Source organism: Borostomias antarcticus, assembly GCF_949987555.1.
Source record: "Borostomias antarcticus genome assembly, chromosome: 20".
NCBI lineage: Eukaryota > Metazoa > Chordata > Actinopteri > Stomiiformes > Stomiidae > Borostomias > Borostomias antarcticus.
Window position 1 is genome coordinate 4,403,401 of NC_140253.1, and position 17,765 is coordinate 4,421,165.

Below are 17,765 nucleotides of genomic sequence, written 5' to 3' on the forward strand. Positions count from 1 at the left end.
GTTCTCCATCTCTCTTCTCTCTCTATCTTCTTCTTTAGACCAGTGAAGCCCTATCACAGACCAGACCCTGTACCTTTCTCCTCCCTCTTCAGCTACCTTTAGACCGTTTCCATCCCTTCTTTCTTTCTTAACTTCCTGTTTCGTCCCCCACTCCCTTCTTTCTCCTGAGAACAGAGGGAGTCTACAACCCTAACCCTACAACTTATTTTCCTCCCGCCTTTTTTTTTTTTTTTCTTTTTGCCAGGAACTAATCTTGCCAGAGCCCACCTGACCCTCCTTCCCTCTCTCTCACTCCCATCTGGCAGATTCTTAGTTGTCGTTGCAGAGCTGTGCTGGCTCCTGGGATGTGGCCTTTTGAGGAGCCCCTGTTTGGGAACTGTTGGATCACATCTCAGGTTCTGTCTTCTGTCAGCTTGAGATCCAGACTGAGAGGCTGGGTGTGGCCGTCTCTCCTGCTGGGGGACAGTGTCTAGGAAGGGGGCGACGCCCTGCTCTCTCTAAAGATCCCAGAATTCAGGGGTCTTTGAGACGGTGGGGAAGAGGGCTGTGTATTGCATAAGTGTGACGGTTTCAAACTTACGCTCTCTGGCAGGGTTGAAGGTGTTGAGGTGGACTGAGTTTTTTGACACAGGGTCATCTCCGAGGTGGCTGTTGGCGGTCCCTGTACAAACCCCCCGTTGACAAACGGACGGGTGACCTCCAGTGGAGGATCGTACATGGGGTCGTAGCTACCGACAGATATCTGGTGCACCTCCATCCTGGCGCGGGGGACGGCTGTCTTTTTTGTTCGCAGCCTGAAACATTGCAGCATCTTTTTGCTCAGTGTCTCCGACTGTTTAGTTTGTTCGGTCAGCTGCAGGTTTGGTTTCAGGGTCTTTTTGTCTTTCATTTATGGCCCACGCTATTCTGTAAGTAAGAGGTTGGTGCATACTTAATTGATTTGTTTTCAGGGCTGGCCAAATTAGCCATTTGAAAACCCCGGAGGAACTGTGTGAGGGGGGGGGGGCTCAGAGGAGGTGGTCCTGATGCTGAAGGGGCTGCTGGCAGCTAGACTCAGGGGGGAGTTTGCCTTTTACAAACTGACGGGGAACATAGAGGGGTTGGTGCGCATCTGGGGGGTGCAGGGGGTCCTCTGTCCAGTGAGGGAGAACTCTTTGGTTCTCAGGTTCTGATGTGGGTTTTATCTTGTTGTTGGGGGTTACTTGTGTGACTTTGTATTTTTTAACTTGTGACAAAAGAAGAAAGGGCCTGACTTTGGAAATAAAAGTCTATTTTCAAATTCAAATTCTCAAACGGTCACAGCAACATACCTCACTCTACATGGCGGTCAGAACTCACGGTCCCTCCTCTCCTCTCCTTCCAACCTTCCTCTTTTTCCTCCTCTCTCCACCTCACTGTGTATTTCTCCACCCTTTTCTCCTCTCTCTCTCTCTCTCTCTCTGTCTCTATGACCAAGTCAACGTGCTCTTTTGGGAGAGGAACCAGGGGTTAGGAGAAGGGGGAGAGGAGGGGAGAACAGGAAGGACAGACGGACGGGTGGGAGAGGCAGAGGGGCAGACTGAGTCTCCGGTCCGAGCCGTTGCTTAAACACACAGTCGGACAAACGCGCGTCTTGTTCTCATTGGAAATTACGTTAGCTAGAAAAAGTTAGCTAGAACAGGAAGTTGAGCTGGGCACAGGATCTGTGTGCGTATGTGTAGTGTGTGTGTGTGTGTGTGTGTATGTATGTGTGTGGGTGTGGGTGAGAGAGAGAGAGAGACTGTGTGTGTGTGTGTGTGTGTGTGTGTGTGTGTGGGTGAGAGAGAGAGAGAGACTGTGTGTGTGTGTGTGTGTGTGTGTGTGTGTGTGTGTGTGTGCGTGTGTGTGTGTATACCCTCGCATAGAGGAACAGCAGTGGGCACTGGGCAGTGGTGAAGTCACAATTAAAAGGTCTGAAGGCCTGTCTGTTCATCGGGAAGTATCAAAACAGAGAAGTTGCTCTCACACACACACACACACACACACACACACACACACACACACACACACACACACACACACACGCACGGTCAGAGCAGTTGATACAAACCAGTGGCTATCAGAAACCATGAGTCTGTGACTATTTTATCACTTCAGCGCCATTCCCCCTTCTACCTGACGCTCCCTCCCTCTGCATCCCTCTACATCTCTCTCTCCGTCTCTCTCTCTCATCTGTTTGTCTCTCTTGTCCTCTCACTGTCTCTCTCTCATCTGTTTGTCTCTCTAGTCCTCTCACTGTCTCTCCCTCTCATCCATTTATCTCTCTCTCATCTGTTTCTCTATCTCTCCTCTCATTTACTTCCCTCTTGAATGAGCCTGTCCTCACAGCTGTGCTGTTCTTAAGGCTTTGTTTAAAGTCTGACACTCTGCAGACAGAACACGTTTTCCACTGCAACTCGTCAGAGAGACATGGACAACACACACACACACACGTACTGTAACACACACACACATCACATACTAACACACATAGACACACACACACACACACAAGTAGTGTACTAACACAGACACGCACGTCACATACTAACACACACACACATACTGTACTAACACACAAGCACGTCACATACTAAAACACACACACAGATTGTTATAGAATAATAAGATAGGTCTGGAGGACAAGTCAGTCAGTCAACCCAGTTACACACCAGTCCGTTAAAACTGTGGAACAACAACAACAACAACAGTGTAGACGTCCTATTGGTCTTCCCATGGTCATGTGACTGCGGGAACCGGGTCAGGGGTCAAGGTTCAGAGGAGGGAGGTCAAGGAATGAAAGAGGGAAGAAGGGAGTGGGTGAGAGAGAAGGAGGGAGGGAACGATTAAAGGAGAGAGGGAGACAGCTTCAGAGAGACAAGTGACGACATCTCGCTTTCCAGATCTGCACTCCTGGTTCATCCCTGAGGCGCAAAGAGAGACTAGCTGGAGATCGTCTGTCTCACTGAAACGTGATAACACACACACTCTCGCACACACACACACATACACGCACATACCCCCACACACACAATGGACTGTTGTCTGATAGCCTGAAACACAGTGACGGTAAAACATGGAAAGCTTGATTGTGAAGTGAACAAATGAGGGACAGGACGTCTGGTCACTGTAGAGCGACAGAGACACTTCTAATCTCAAAGGGATAATAAGTGGTGAGTCACAAGAGCTCTGAGCTGGTGGTGTTGAACAAAGAGCAGGGGAGCGACAAACACGCTCACACACACACCCACACACAGATCCACAAACAGACAACTCACTCACTCTCTCACACACACACACATACACACACAGACAGAGACACACACACACAGGAAGGTGTCCCTGGTTTACTGTTGTTTTGCAAGGCCAAGAGTGTGACTATCACATGAGCGGACGCAGGTAGGAGGGGTTATAAAAATAATATAGAAAAAACATGTGAGAGAATAGTGCAACAGAGCATGGGAAAAAGCCAAGATGGTGAGAGGGACAGAGAGAAAGAGAGACAGAGAGCAGAGAGAGAGAGAGAGAGAGAGAGAGAAAGAGAGAGAGACAGAAGACCATGTGACTAATATGGTACATAAACTGCCTCCTCATCCAGAAGTGCAGTTCTGGCAAGAACACAATGGACCTGAGGTGACTGACACACACACACACACACACACACACACACACACACACACACACACACACACACACACACACACACACACACACACACACACACACACACACACACACACACACACACACACACACACAGAGTTCTGGTCTGTGTTCATAAAAGCTCAGCAGACAGGATTTACGTGTGCCCAGCTTTCTCATGCATTCCAGTTACACTCACAGACGGGGTACAAGTCATAACTCTCTAATCGTTGTGTGTGTGTGCATGTGTGTGTGTGTGTGTTTGTTCCCTGAAGGAGCATGGCAATCATGTTGTAGTGAGAGAAAACATTTCTTTCTCCCAGAGTGCTTTGCCTCAGCGCTCAGCACAATTTTCCTCCACCGAGACAGACTTGTCAATCTCTGCATCTTACATCTCTTCTTCTGGACAGTGGACACTAATGGCTTGTTGTCTGCCTGTGACACACACACACAGTCTCAGATCAGTCACCAATCAAACCAACCAATCACACACACACACACACACACACAAACAATGCACATTTGCACTTCATGCACCATACCACTTCACAATATTCTATCGTATCATATCGTACTGTTTTTATTATTATTATTAATATTATCTTATAATAACAACAATAATAATAAGTTATTATTATCTTGTATTGTTATTGTGTTGTCAATGCAAGGTTGAGGAGCCAGAACATAAGAACTTCCTAACAGATGTAACAAATAAAGAATGTTGAATCTCCTCTCAATCATACAGCTACACAGCCAGATTAGAATGTGTCAGATAGGGAATGAGAGGGGGAGAATGAGAGAGACAGACAGAGAGAGAGAGATGGAGAGAGAGGGAGAGGCAAAGAAGTCAGTTTTCTGCCCATTCTCTGATGAGCAGGTTCCTTCCCTACTGACAGACAGAACTATGCTGCTTATCAGACCATATACACAGGACATGACAGGGCTTAGGTCCACATCTAAACACACACACACACACAATGTCCATGCAAACTCCAATTTCCATAGATACCGTCACATATCTGTTATCCTTGACCGAGAAATACTCCCATGACCTGTCACGGGCATTCCTGAAACTGGAGTGAGGCTAAACAAACACAAACACACACACACAGCTCTCCACCCTCTAGCAGAACTTCCCCAATTATGGTAACTCCAAATAGTTATGCAGCCCGAGTTGTTATCATATAGTTCAGACTGTATCTTAAACACTCAATACACTTCTTCTTTTCAATCCAGGTCTAAATTGTTGCCCGAGGCACAAGTAATAGATGAGGCCAGGGGTTTCATGTTGACATGTGAAGATTTCAGAAATGCATGTCATTTACATGACATCCACCAACAATCTGTAGACTCCACAAAATCAATGTAACGATGTAATATTAGCCGGTTACACACAAAACGGTTTATCTATGACTTTTAGCTGGCTAAACGCCAACATAGACACACAATGTGCTTTTGTTAACGTTACTTTGTAATACAACAGTGTGAGGTGTAGAACGCAACGTTTCCTGTTACTTTGTAAACATCCCAAAGCTATCCCAACTAAAGTTAGCTAACAATGAGTTGTTTCTGTTTTGCTTGTCTCGACTCCACGCTAGTGTAACTCGTTAGCCAGCTATCAGGCTAGCTCGACTATTAGCCAATACAAAACAAAACTCCCAACTTTTTAGCCAACTTACAGCTTTCGGCTCTGTCTTGACACTGAACAAGTTGAACCTCTGAAGACGCGCTTTCATCCCATCCGCCATAAAGAAACCCTCCTAGGGCCGAGGAACGTTACCGAGCGACGGTTTCGCTGTTCCGCCGTTTTGAACGGTCAACCGGAGGAGGCAGCTCGGGCTCTTTCAATGGAAAGTCGAGTCCTCTTCCTCTTCCTCTTCCTCGCTCGAGCGCCTTTCTCCGCCGCGCGACGCCCCGGCTGTCAAATCCTCCAATAGGAGCCTGGAGAGGGGGGCTCGAGCTGCACCCTGAACCACGCGGACGGACTTTTTAGGCGCTGATAGCTCCACTCCGGGAAAGACAATCCTTTTTGTTTTATTTTAAGGAAACTAGGCTATATAAGTATGTAAGTACTTTGCTTTCCGGGAGAATGTAAACGGTATTTCCTGAGCTGACCCTATGGGAGAAGGCTGACAAAAGAATGTCCCAGCCAGGATAGGCACTGTCGGTCAAGCGCAGCGGGGAGTAGCCCAAGATAACTGGCAGGGTTTAATGGTAGCCTAGGCTATGTACTGTACGGGGAATTCAAACGGTGCGGGGTCACAAAATATATTATAATCACTCACTTATGAATGGGTTTCACACTGTGACATCAGACACAAAGTCCACAAAGTATTTGCCGGCTTAATAAATGCACAAAGACTCTCAGGTGGCTTTTTCTCAGAAGAAAGGATATGAGACTCACAAAAAATTGCCTATCATAAACCTCTATAGATGAATTGGTGATTGATGATGATTTAATCTTGTACGCAGTTAAACAGCGCCACCATGTGGCATAAACGGTTTCTCTCTCACACACATTACAGTCATTTAGCGACATGACAATAATTGCATTCAACGTACTGTAGGTAGTGTCCTACTACCTACATTACAGCTATGTGCTCTGTCATTATAATATAACACTTTCCTTATTCGGGTGTTACAGTAGCGGAATGATACTAAATACAAGATATGCAGAAAAAAATAGTAATATAGCAGAATAATAATTATAAACAAGTGTAACATGTAAAGGAAAAATCCTAAATAACAATTTCCTCCTCTCTGTGTCATCCTCTCAGTCCTCCTCTCTGTGTCCTCCTCTCAGTCCTCCCTGTGTCCTCCTCTCTGTGTCCTCCTCTCAGTCCTCCTCCCTGTGTCCTCCTCTCTGTGTCCTCCTCTCAGTCCTCCTCTCTGTGTCCTCCTCCCTGTGTCCTCCTCTCTGTGTCCTCCTCTGCTCCTGGAGGTGGGTGACTCCCCGGTGGCAGGTGGAGCTCAGCAGCCAGGGACTCTAGAGCTGTCGGTGTGATGTTGCACTTCTTCAGGAGCATTTCGAGGTGACCCTTGAAGCGCCCCCCCCCCCCCCCCCCCCCCCCCCCCCCCCCCCCACCCTCGCCCCATCCGGGAGCTGGCCGTAGAGGCCCTGTCTGGGGAGGCGGTGGGCAGGCACGCGGGTCACACGGCCGGACCAGCGCAGAGGACCACCGAGGGAGAAGGTGGGCGCACGGGAGGTCAGAAAGTGTGTCCATCCGAGTTGGAGATGAGATCTCCGGCCCGTCGGTCCAGGCTCTGCTGTTTATCCTCGTAGAGGATGGCGCCCTCTGCTGGTCTGACCGGGGTTCTGTTCTTCCTCTGTGTGCCATAGATAGACTTGATGGCGTCGTAGAAAGCACGGGCGTCGTTGGCGTCTATGCGCTGTTTGTCTTTCGCCGACTTTCTTAGTCCACCGGTCGTTCTCCGTGGCTCTGAGGGGGCGTTTCAGCCCTGATGGCGTTGAAGCGGGCCTTCGGCGAGGCGGATTGGGGGTTAGAGGGGTGAGCTGCGAGGGGATTGTGTTCCGCCTGAAGGAGGTTATAGATACCCGGTGCACTGTTGTCACAGCTGGACCGCCAATACAGCTGGACTGCAATCTGTCCCCCGAGCTGGTTGACCGAGTGCTCGGACTTCAGCGCATCACAGTTGAGCTTCCTGCATGCTGGTGTTTTCCTCAGTAGAAGACAGGTTGAGTTTGGCTCTGATCAAGCAATGGTCTGTCCAACAGTCGTCTGTCCAACGGTCGTCTCCGCGCACGGCTCCGGTGACTCGCACCTCCTTCTTGTCAGCTCGGCGGACGATGATGTAATCCAGGAAGTGCCAGTGTTTAGAGCGGGGGTGTTGGCAGCTGGTCTTGAATGTATGTCTTAAGTTGGAACAAGGCGTTAGTGATGACCAGTCGGTGCTCAGAGCAAAGGGCGAGGAGGCGGAGACCGTTCTCGTTAAGCCTGCCGACACTGCGCTGACCGAGCACATTCCATAAACCGGCGTCAGAGCCCACTCTCCCGTTAAAGTCCCCTAGGAGAACGAGCTCATCGTTTTATTTACGGCGGAGTGGAGGGAGGCATGGAAGAGTCCCTTGTACTCAGGGGCAGCGTCCAGTGTTGGGGCGTATGCACTGGTGAGGGAGGCGCGATGGTTTGTGAGGAGAATCCGCCAGGTCACAAGTCTTTCACTGAGGGATTCTGGGATCTTCTGAAGTAGGCTTGACCGCACGGCAGAAACCTAAGGGAGTCTTCCGGGAAGCCCCTTACAGAAGATGGTTTAGCCCTCGCTCCTGTGTCTGTGACAGAGCCCTCGCCATGGCAACGGGTTTCGCTGAGGGACGCAGTATGGATGTTGTAGATGTCCCTCTGGCTCGTGCTGTTCTTCTTCAAGGACGACAGGAATCGTCACGCGCATCCACAAGTGCGCGGATGTTCCAGGTCGCAATGACACACACACGCCCACACCCATCCACACACACACACACCCATCCACACACACACATACCCATCCACACACACACACACACAAACAAACAAACAAACAGGGGAAAATGAACATACACAAAAACATGCAGGCAAATACCTTCGGAGGATTGTGTACATACTGTAGTTGAAGTTAATTTATTGGTCACATGCACAGAGATACAAGGTGACATGCAGGGAAATTATAGTACAGTAGATGTATTCAACAAAAACAAGCACTGTACCCCTCCCTCCCTCTCCCTCTCACACACACACACACACACACACACACACACACACACACACACACACACACAGTGATAAGCAGCCTGTGTGGAATGTGTGTGTGCGTGAGTGCGGTGACGGAGCCAGAACAACAGGTGGCCATGGTGGACTGACTGACATCATCATTCCTGAAGGGCAGAGAGATGAGAGAGAGGAGAGAGAGAGAGAGAGAGAGAGAGAGAGAGAGGAGAGAGAGAGAGGAGAGAGAGTGAGGAGAGAGAGAGAGAGAGAGAGAGGAGAGAGAGAGGAGAGAGAGGAGAGAGAGAGAACGAGGAGAGAGAGAGCTGAGAGAGAGAGCTGAGAGAGGAGAGAGACCGAGAGAGAGAGATGAGAGAGAGGGGAGGGACAAAGGGAGGTGAGCCAGAGATAATCATAGAGCTGAGAGAAAGTTGAGTGCATGTTCTCTCTCTCTTCCACAAACACACACGGTGGTTTGTCAATGTGTCTCATTAACCTGCTGACACACACACACACACACACACACACACACACACACACACACACACACACACACAGGAAATGGTCTCCATGGTAACCTCATTCTACATCCTGTTTGAAGGAACGACAGCCTTGATGTGGGACCACCTACCTCCTCTCTGAACAAGTCACCTCCTCCATTACTTACACAGCAGACTGAGAAGATAGATGTGTGTGTGTGTGTGTGTGTGTGTGTGCGTGTGCGCGCTCTCTGCACTTATTTGGTTTCTCTCCCTCCCGATGCCCTCTGACGTTTTTGCCCGCCGCCACCTCGGCGATGTGTCAGACATGTTACGGTACGGCCGACCACGGCCAGGACAGAGAGGGAAGATGGCCGCCATGTCTCTTTTGTCCCGTCCTGTCATGTGGTTGGAACGTTTACAGTCCAGCCGGACCGGCGGGGTGAGGCAGAGTGTGTGAGGGGAGCGGGCGTAGGCAGGGAGCCAAGACCTGATATGACTGTTTCCCATGATCCTCAGCGGCATGTCATACTGTAGCAAATACTGATGCGGTCACACACACACACACACACACACACACACACACACACGTGCAAACAAACACAGCTTTTACTATCTAGGCCTAAAAGGAGACCCTACATTGCACATGTCGTCCTTTGGTGGAACAGGAAGTGTGATGTAGTTTCTCTTGTCTTTGTTTTTCTTTCTTTTTCCTTCACTTCTTTCCTCCTTTCATCTTCTCTCTCTCTACCCTGCTGGGACCCCTCTCTCTCTCTATCTCTGTCAGGCATGTAACCAGAGAGGGTTTCTCTGCATCTGTTATCACTGAGTCTGAGCAGCTGAGCATTAGCGTGTGTGTGTGGCGTGTGTGTGTGTGGCGTGTGTGTGTGGCATGTGTGTGTGGGTGTTTGTTTGTGATTCGTTTTTCAATGTCACGTCTCATGTTCGACATCGCTGCCATCCTTTACATTCTCTCTCTCTCTCTCTCTCTCACACACACACACACACACACACACACACACACACACACACACACGCGCGCGCGCGCGCAGTGTTTACCTTGGTGCTGTCCTGGCACTGGAAGACGTAGCAGGCGCAGCGGTGCGCGTCTCTCAGCAGGCAGCCGAAGCTGCGTGGCTCCTGGCTGTTGCGGAGCAGCTTGGTCAGCCGGTGCGGCCGGCACTCGAACAGCACGGCGTGGGTGAGGGGGTCCCACGCCGCCGCCGCTGCCGCCGCCTCCGACGGCACGGAAACGCAGCGCACCCACGACACTGACACACACAGGCACACCGGCTGGTTCCGTCCCGGGTCGTCGGAGGGGGCGGCGGCGGCGGACAGATTCCCGCCCCAGCTACTGGAGCGTGTGGGACCGGTCCCGGGAGCTCCAGGGCGGTGACCTCCCCCTCCGGCAGCCCTCTCCCTCTCCCTCTCCCCGGGCCTCTGGATCTCGGCCACCACCCACGGCAGCATGGCCATGGTGGTCAACGGGTGGACCGGGAGGGAACCCACCAAGGTCAGTCTGTACTGGACCTCCTCTTCCTCCTCCTCCTCTTTCTCCTCTTTCTTCTTCGTCCCTCCCTCCGTCGTAGCGACTCCACTCCCCCCACGGGGGCGGAGTCTGGCTGAGGAGGATGATGAGGGGAGGGCCTGTTTGATGGCGAGGTTAGCGAGGGGGTCTCCGGGCTTGTGGGCTCGGTGTCTGGGCTTTACCTCAAAGAAGAGCCCCTCCTCCATGGTTGGTCCGAACTCTTGAAGGCTGTACCTGCTGGCCAGCCAAAACATTACACAGAGTTAAACGGATAGACTAGGCTGACAACGGCAACACACACGGCCAAAGATGCAGTGAAGTGAACCAAAGTTCTGAAGACAGGTTCCAAAAGAAACACACACACACGTGTTGTAGTCTGTGGGGCACAATTGGTAATTTGGTGGTCAAGAGGAGTATCATGTATATGTCAACACCTATGGTTTTGTTGACATTTCCCCAAGGATAACTTTACGCCTGACCTACACACACACACACACACACACACACACACACACACACACACACAAACACACACAAATTGGCAAGTGCACTTGACCTGCTGTGTGTCAGTGTCATGGCCAAATACCCTCCCGGTCAATCAACACACATGAATCACCTTACCGCCGCGAGCTGGGCACACGCGCACCAAACGAGTAAAAATAACCCACCGTGGCATTTACAACTGTTGTAGTCTGAACTCTGATGCCATTTACAGTCAAAGAACAACAACTGACGTTTGACACAAAGAATATGTCCATTGTTTGACACAAAGGCTAATGGAATTTACATTTATCATCAAGGGCTGCTGTTTATAAACAATGAGCTGAGGTTTAAAATCAAATGTGAGCATGACCTAATTTTAGGTTAAAACAAACTTCTAACCTACTTCTCCGCTTTAATACTTACATTTGTCTAAATCGGTTGTGACATATATGGATGCTTTAAATCATTACTATCGAGGCTCTGTCGCAACAGCGCGGGGGAGTTGAGCGCCAAATGTCTCAATATCGCAAAAGGCCTACTTACAGGGAGGAAGAGTCACTTCTTTAAAATATATTTTCATCAAAACGGACGCATGGTTACGGAAAACGACTGTAAATGTTCGCTAAATAGGTCTACCGGCCTCACACTGTCAAATACACGGACGACTCATTTTACGCAGGACTTAAAGCGTTTTACGCACAATGCCATACCGGTACCTCGGGTCGTCTACACGGTAAGCATGAGTTCGAAGATAACGATCATTTCGGAAGTGAAAGTAGGCCGTTATTTTCGTAAAGTGTCCCGTTAAACGGACACACACTTGCTTCTAAAGCCTACCCATCACCCATCATCGCCTTACCTTTTTTACGTTTTGTTTTTTTTCGACCGACGCACTTCCTCCTCTTGCACCGGTAGATCTCACTGGGTCTATGCGGCGTTAGAGCGCATGTTCTCCGCCTTCACCGAGCCAAGGTCCGGTACTCACTGCCCTGCATGTGTCCCGTTAGTCGCTCCTATGCGAGTCAAACTAAGAATAGACCCCGGGACTGCCGCTGGCACCCCCGCCCCTCCAAGCGCATGCTGGTGCCCAGGAAAGCAAGTGATTAAAACGTGACCCCCCTCCTTCCACTCTCTCACATCTCTCTCTCTCTCTCTTCCTCTCTCACACACTTGAGGGAGTCGGATAGGAAGTGGAACAGAGAGCGATTAATCATCTGTGTTCCTGCACCATCTGCACCGTGCTGTATGCACATAGTGAAAAAACAAGATAACCTAAGTAGCCTACATTTGTTTTAAGTGTTTACACAGTTCTCACTTATTTGCATTTATATTTTTCAAACTGCACATGTTCCTATTTTATTGTACGTTATCTTTACTAATCTTTACTTTATATCACCTCTCTCTCTCTCTCTCTCTCTCTATAGGCTATATATATATATATATATCACACGGCCGTTGTACACATTTCACTATTCTAGTGTGTCTACTGTATATCTTTAATTGCACGTACATTTTTGTTTTCATTCCTGCTTTGGGATCTAGGCTGTTTCTCATGCCAATAAAGCCCCTTTGAGTTGAAAATGAGAGATCCAAACAGCACAGGCAGGTTACATGTTACATTTAAGTTTAATTGTTAGAAATCGGTTCTTTCTTGTCACCAAACACTTTAACAGGCATTTCATAAGATAGCCAAGCTTCATAGAAAAGATTAGGCTAGAGGTTGGCAACAGAGGATCAACAACATTTAATTATTATTATTATTAATAATATTATAATAGAATAATATCCTTCTTCAATTACCAACTTGAAAAGGGTGAAGATAAGCTTTTCTTACATCACATGTGCAAAACCTTTCAAATGGAACTGTGACATCCACATGACACCTTTTCTCCACTAGGTGGGGCAATAATCTCGTCATCTAACATACCAATACAGCGTCAATGGTGACACCGCACCTCTGACTCGCGCACGCTTGGTCTGTGTTTCAAGACGGGTCAGATGGGTCACAGACATCGCCGCTGACCCCTGGCGGCCACGATTCTTTTTTGGGACCACCCTGGCGGCGCCGCGCGTTTGGGGCGCACTGAGGACAGCGCGCTCCGGCGGACCGCGGTGCCGGGACCCGTCCCTGATCTCTCGGCAGGGAGGGCACGGAGGGTCCTCTGTTTCCTCGGCCCCGGGAAGCAGCGAATCAGGGAGAGCCTGTAAATCAGGGAGAGCCTGTAAATCAGGGAGAGCCTGTAAAGCCCGCCCAGAGACCGGAGCCCCTGGACGGACCACCTTCGCCCTTCCTAGCTGACCCGGAGCCGGTCGCAGCACACCACCCTGAACTCACTCTTAAGTCCTTTTCAACTTTCAATCTGAGACGGTTCAGGTTTCAGCGAGCGGGGGAAAGGTCATGCACACTGATGCACAACCCTGGGGTGGTGGCGGGAAATACACCAACAGTACAGCCTGTTAGATCAATAGATCATGGGTAGAATGGGGGGAGGGGGTGATGGTCCATCAAAGATGTCCACCAAATCGAAGTTACTCTTCTAGAGAGCTAGAGAGCTTGAAAATGTAAGGGAAACAAACTCTCACTGCATCTGGGAAAAACTGAGTCAATTCTGTTTGTTACCAAGGGCTAGCTAGCAGTCTAGCCTGGTAGCAGGCTTGTACAGCCTCCACACAACACAATAGATCATGGGTGGGTTTATTTTATCATGGCTTTGTGACTGTGTCAATAAACACTTGAAAACCACGTGTAAATCATCTTAATAAACAATATTTTGTATGTGAATCGGCACAGGTCCATGTCTTTAGCCAATTCCATCGTTTAGATTTTTCTATGATCAAAGGGAATTAAAAACCATACAATGGGAGACACTCATAAGACAGAACACATGTACCATTCCCTTCCAGTCTAAGAGTGAACTATTACCAAAACCCGAGAGGCTATGTGGATTCTGTCCCTCCCGTTCCACTGAGTCTACAGAATAGGCTCAATCTGAGACGGTTCAGGTTTCAGCGAGCGGGGGCAGGGTCATGCACACTGCTCGGGTCCCTGGACTGGAGGTAGTTGGTCCGCCCAGGGGTGGTGGCAGGAATTACGGTACAGCCTGGTAAATCGTTTTAATAGCCTACTATTGGTTCACGAGCCTTGAAGAGGGGTAAACCAAACATCAGACATCTCTGACACAATATTCATTCAGACCCATCAACACTTTTAAAATGACAAATTCATAATACTTATTTGGGGGTGGGGGGGGCAAGTTTTATTCCGCACCTTTCTAAAAGCTCTGTGGACGTGCTGTATTTAAAAAAAAATCTTCTACATAAAAATATCATCTATAGCACTTTTAATAAAACCACATTTCTCATCATACATTAAACAATTCATTAAGATATAATCCTCCTCTCTCCTTATGTCATATCCTAATCCATCCATATCCTAGGCCCGCTCTCAAAAATACAATTTCATTTCTCTTCACAAGTTCATATTTTTTTACAATCACCCATCATTCTTCGTTCAGCTCGTGATAAAAGGTTTTAAAAAGTTTGATGTGAAGTGTGGCTGGCTGTGCAGGAATGAGCACAGAGGAATGCAGAGACCAGATCCACAGATCCACAGCACAAAGACACACTGCAGCTGCATTACCAGTGGCATCGAACATCAACAACTCTTCAGCACTGTATATATTTATAAAGCATGAATACAGCAGGAATTATATACTGTCTACGATTAGAGCATACACATTTGTGACTATATAACACACTCTGAATGCATTGTAGCGGCTATAAAATATATTGGCTCTGAAGCCTTGTGACCAAATATAGACTTGAACTAACTAACAGACAGACAGACACCCCCCTCACCAAGTTGAGGCAGAGGTCCCAAACCCTGCTGGTTATCCTTTGTTACTGATATACAGTAGCGACTGATTATCGCTACTGTACACAATACACAAGTACTTAAGTACACAAGTACTTAAGTCACAGTATGCAGATCTTTTCTCCCCTGACGATCCAGTGTTTTAGTATTGCGTTAAGTAATTAAGCTAGATAAGAAAAGTTACCCAGAGTTACATCATCCATTAAACTCCTTACAGTAGTTAAGACTGTGTGTGTGCACTCTGTCTGAATAATGCATGTACTTTGTAAGACTAATGTTTTGTGCGCTTTGCCAGATTAAAGGTGCAGTATGCGGTTTGGCTCAGAAGCACTTTTTGTTATATTTTTTGTAATTCTCATTACATCCCGACAGCAATCAATAAATAAGGTGCTCTGACACTAAAATGAAATAAATCTGCCATCTGTGGAAGTCGCAGAATAAGTGCGTCCAATCATTTTGAGTTGCCAACTTGAATTGATTGGATGGCTTACCTGCCTGTCAACCTGCCAAGCAAGAGTCATTTGTTTTTCCTCCAGTTTGGAGGAGGGGCTTTGGAGGGAGGCCTGAAGGGAGGGGCGGGGATTTCGTCGGCAAGAAATCACAAACCGCATAACGAGACAAGAAATCGCAAACCGCATACTGCACCTTTAAGCCGTGGCAGATTAATGCATGTTTATTTGGTCAGAATGTGTGCATCCTGAGAGGTAATGCTGCTGTTCTGGAACGCTAATGCTACTTTTCTCTCTCATGTAGCGGATGACTGATGTTTGTGTGTGTGTGCGTGCGTGCGTGCGTGGCTTGTGTATGTGTGTGCTTCTACACGGGCTTGGGCTGCAGTTTGTTCTTCTTGGGTTGGAAGAAGTTCTCCACGATGGCGTCCACCAGCTCGTCTAGCTCCTTCTGCAGCTGCTTCACATCACTGAGAGAGAAAGGCATAGAGAGTGAGTGAGTGAGTGAGTGAGTGAGTGAGTGAGTGAGTGAGTGAGTGAGTGAGTGAGTGTGTGTGTGTGTGTGTGCTAATTGGCTTGCTTGTTGTATACCTGCAAGGGGTGTGTGAGTGTGTGTTTTACGTGTGTGTATACTGAGCGTGTGTGTGTGTGTACCTGTTGCCGGGGGCGGCGCACAGCTCGGTGTAGTACTTGATCTTGGGCTCGGTGCCGCTGGTCCTCATGGTGGCCACGCCCCCGTTGGCGAAGGAGAAGGTGATCATCTGACTGCTGCTGGAGGTGGGGAGGACCTGGGGGGAGGGGTCAAACAGATGTTGGGAACAGTGTGTGTGTGTGTGTGTGTGTGTGTGTGTGTGTGTGTGTGAGTGAGAGTGTGACACACAGTGGCGCAGATACTGTACAGTATGTGCTGTGGGTGTTTATCTGGATAAATCTGTGTGTGTGTGTGTGTGTGTCCTCACAGCCTTGTTGTGGGGCTGGCTGCTGTCGTGGCCGGTGGTCAGGTCTCGCACCGCCGTCACGGCGAAGCCGCCGCACTCGGCGGGGGTACGCCCCCTTCTGGTCGCCGTAGTTACGCAGCCGGTCGAAGAGCGCCCGGATCACTTCCTGGTCGTGGCAGATGAAGTAGGAGTTCTTAGTGATGTGGTAGCCATACCTGGAGGAGAGACACAGGAGGGGGAGGGAGACAGAGAGAGAGAGGGGGGGGGGGGGGGGGGGTTGGAGGGAAGGAGAGAGGAGGGCAGAAAGAGAAGAGGGGAGTGGAGACAAAAGAAAGATCTGTTGAATCGTCCCGTTATGTTAGGGGTAACGTGTGGCCAGCCGGTCATTATTGGAAAAAATAAGAGTGCTTCAGTGCATTACGAAACCCCCCCCAAGTATTGGTCAGATGAGTCATCCTTCACCAGATTCTCCACAAGGGGGCGAGTGCATGTGCCCAAAGGGAAACGTATTGGACGCATGCACTCGACACAATCAGTCGGTTTGAAGTGCTTTTAGTAAACTCTGATGTCAGTGTATGCTTAATATCGCTGGGGCGGAGTTAATGAGTGGACGTTTAAGTAATTAATTTTTTGCGTGTATTTGTGGGCTGTGTAGCCATTATCTTTTTGCGATCCTACTATTACACCTGTGTTTTGGGCCTCAGCGCCCCTATGCTATGCAGCCGATGGTCACTCTTCACCCCCTTTACCGTACCAAGACACTTTATGTTGGTTTTGCATTTAATTTGTCACCCATCTGCTATACTGTATCATATATACACACATCCACACACTCAGATAAAATAAAAAATAAATAAATTAAAATAAGAAATAGCAAGGGGAAACATCTCTGGACTCACTCCTCGTAGACAGCGGTCAGTTGTTGGGGACAGAGTGGTGTTCTTGGTGGCCAGGTATGACGTCATTTCCCCAGCGATGGCCGCCGCACTGACCACCGTCCTTATCCAACACCACGGGACTGCACATGTAGCCTGACACACACACACACACACGCAAAATGTATGTTAACGTGAGTGTGAAAGCACGTGTATACGAGAGTGCAAACACACACACACACACACCTCATGTGACTTCAACACAGCTGGCGTGTTTGTTTGTTTGACCCCCCCATTAACCCCAAGTCCCCCCAATGAACACATACCAACAGTGAGTGAGCATTAACCCTACACGGACCTCTCTCTCTCTCACTCACACACACACACACACAAACACACACACTTGCATGCAAGCAAACCTTCCTCCTCTGTCCCTCTATGCTAACCCCATCTGATTTAACACTGCTCATATGAAACTATTTAAACAAGATAAAGTCTCCCACCAGTCCGTTTATTTAGAGTCAACCTTGTAATGGTGCTGTGTGTGTGTGTGTGTGTGTGTGTGTGTGTGTGTGTGTGTGTGTGTGTGTGTGTGTCGCCTCCTCCTGACCAATGGCCTCTTCGAAGGCGAACAGCACAGTCTTGCCCTGGTCCAGCAGATCCCGCGCTCTGTTGCCCATCCACTTGAAACCAGTCAGGGTTTCCTGTCCGGACAGGAAGTGATGTCATCAGCAAAAGGAGAGAGAGAGAGAGAGAGAGAGAGAGAGAGAGAGAGAGAGAGAGGGAGAGAGAGAGAGAGA

At 48.9% G+C, this 17,765-nt stretch overlaps 1 protein-coding gene and 1 long non-coding RNA gene across 2 annotated transcripts in view; both read right to left on the reverse strand.

Annotated features, from left to right (window-relative positions):
* Positions 1-13,644, reverse strand: part of tbc1d1 (TBC1 (tre-2/USP6, BUB2, cdc16) domain family, member 1) — a gene marked incomplete at both ends in the record, with an annotated part of 24,405 nt that extends 10,761 nt beyond the window's left edge. The window contains 3 exons of the mRNA XM_084454470.1: positions 9,878-10,580; positions 12,885-13,031; positions 13,619-13,644. Of these exons, the coding sequence (XP_084310596.1) occupies positions 9,878-10,580; positions 12,885-13,031; positions 13,619-13,644 (876 nt within the window). The remainder of the gene's footprint in view (positions 1-9,877; positions 10,581-12,884; positions 13,032-13,618) is intronic.
* A 435-nt stretch (positions 13,645-14,079) lies between these two features.
* Positions 14,080-16,295, reverse strand: LOC311322646. Its single transcript, XR_014630936.1, has 3 exons — positions 16,112-16,295; positions 15,807-15,940; positions 14,080-15,622 (listed from the first exon to the last, which is right to left on the reverse strand). It is a non-coding gene; the product is annotated as an uncharacterized lncRNA (long non-coding RNA).
* Between the last annotated feature and the right edge of the window lie 1,470 nt (positions 16,296-17,765).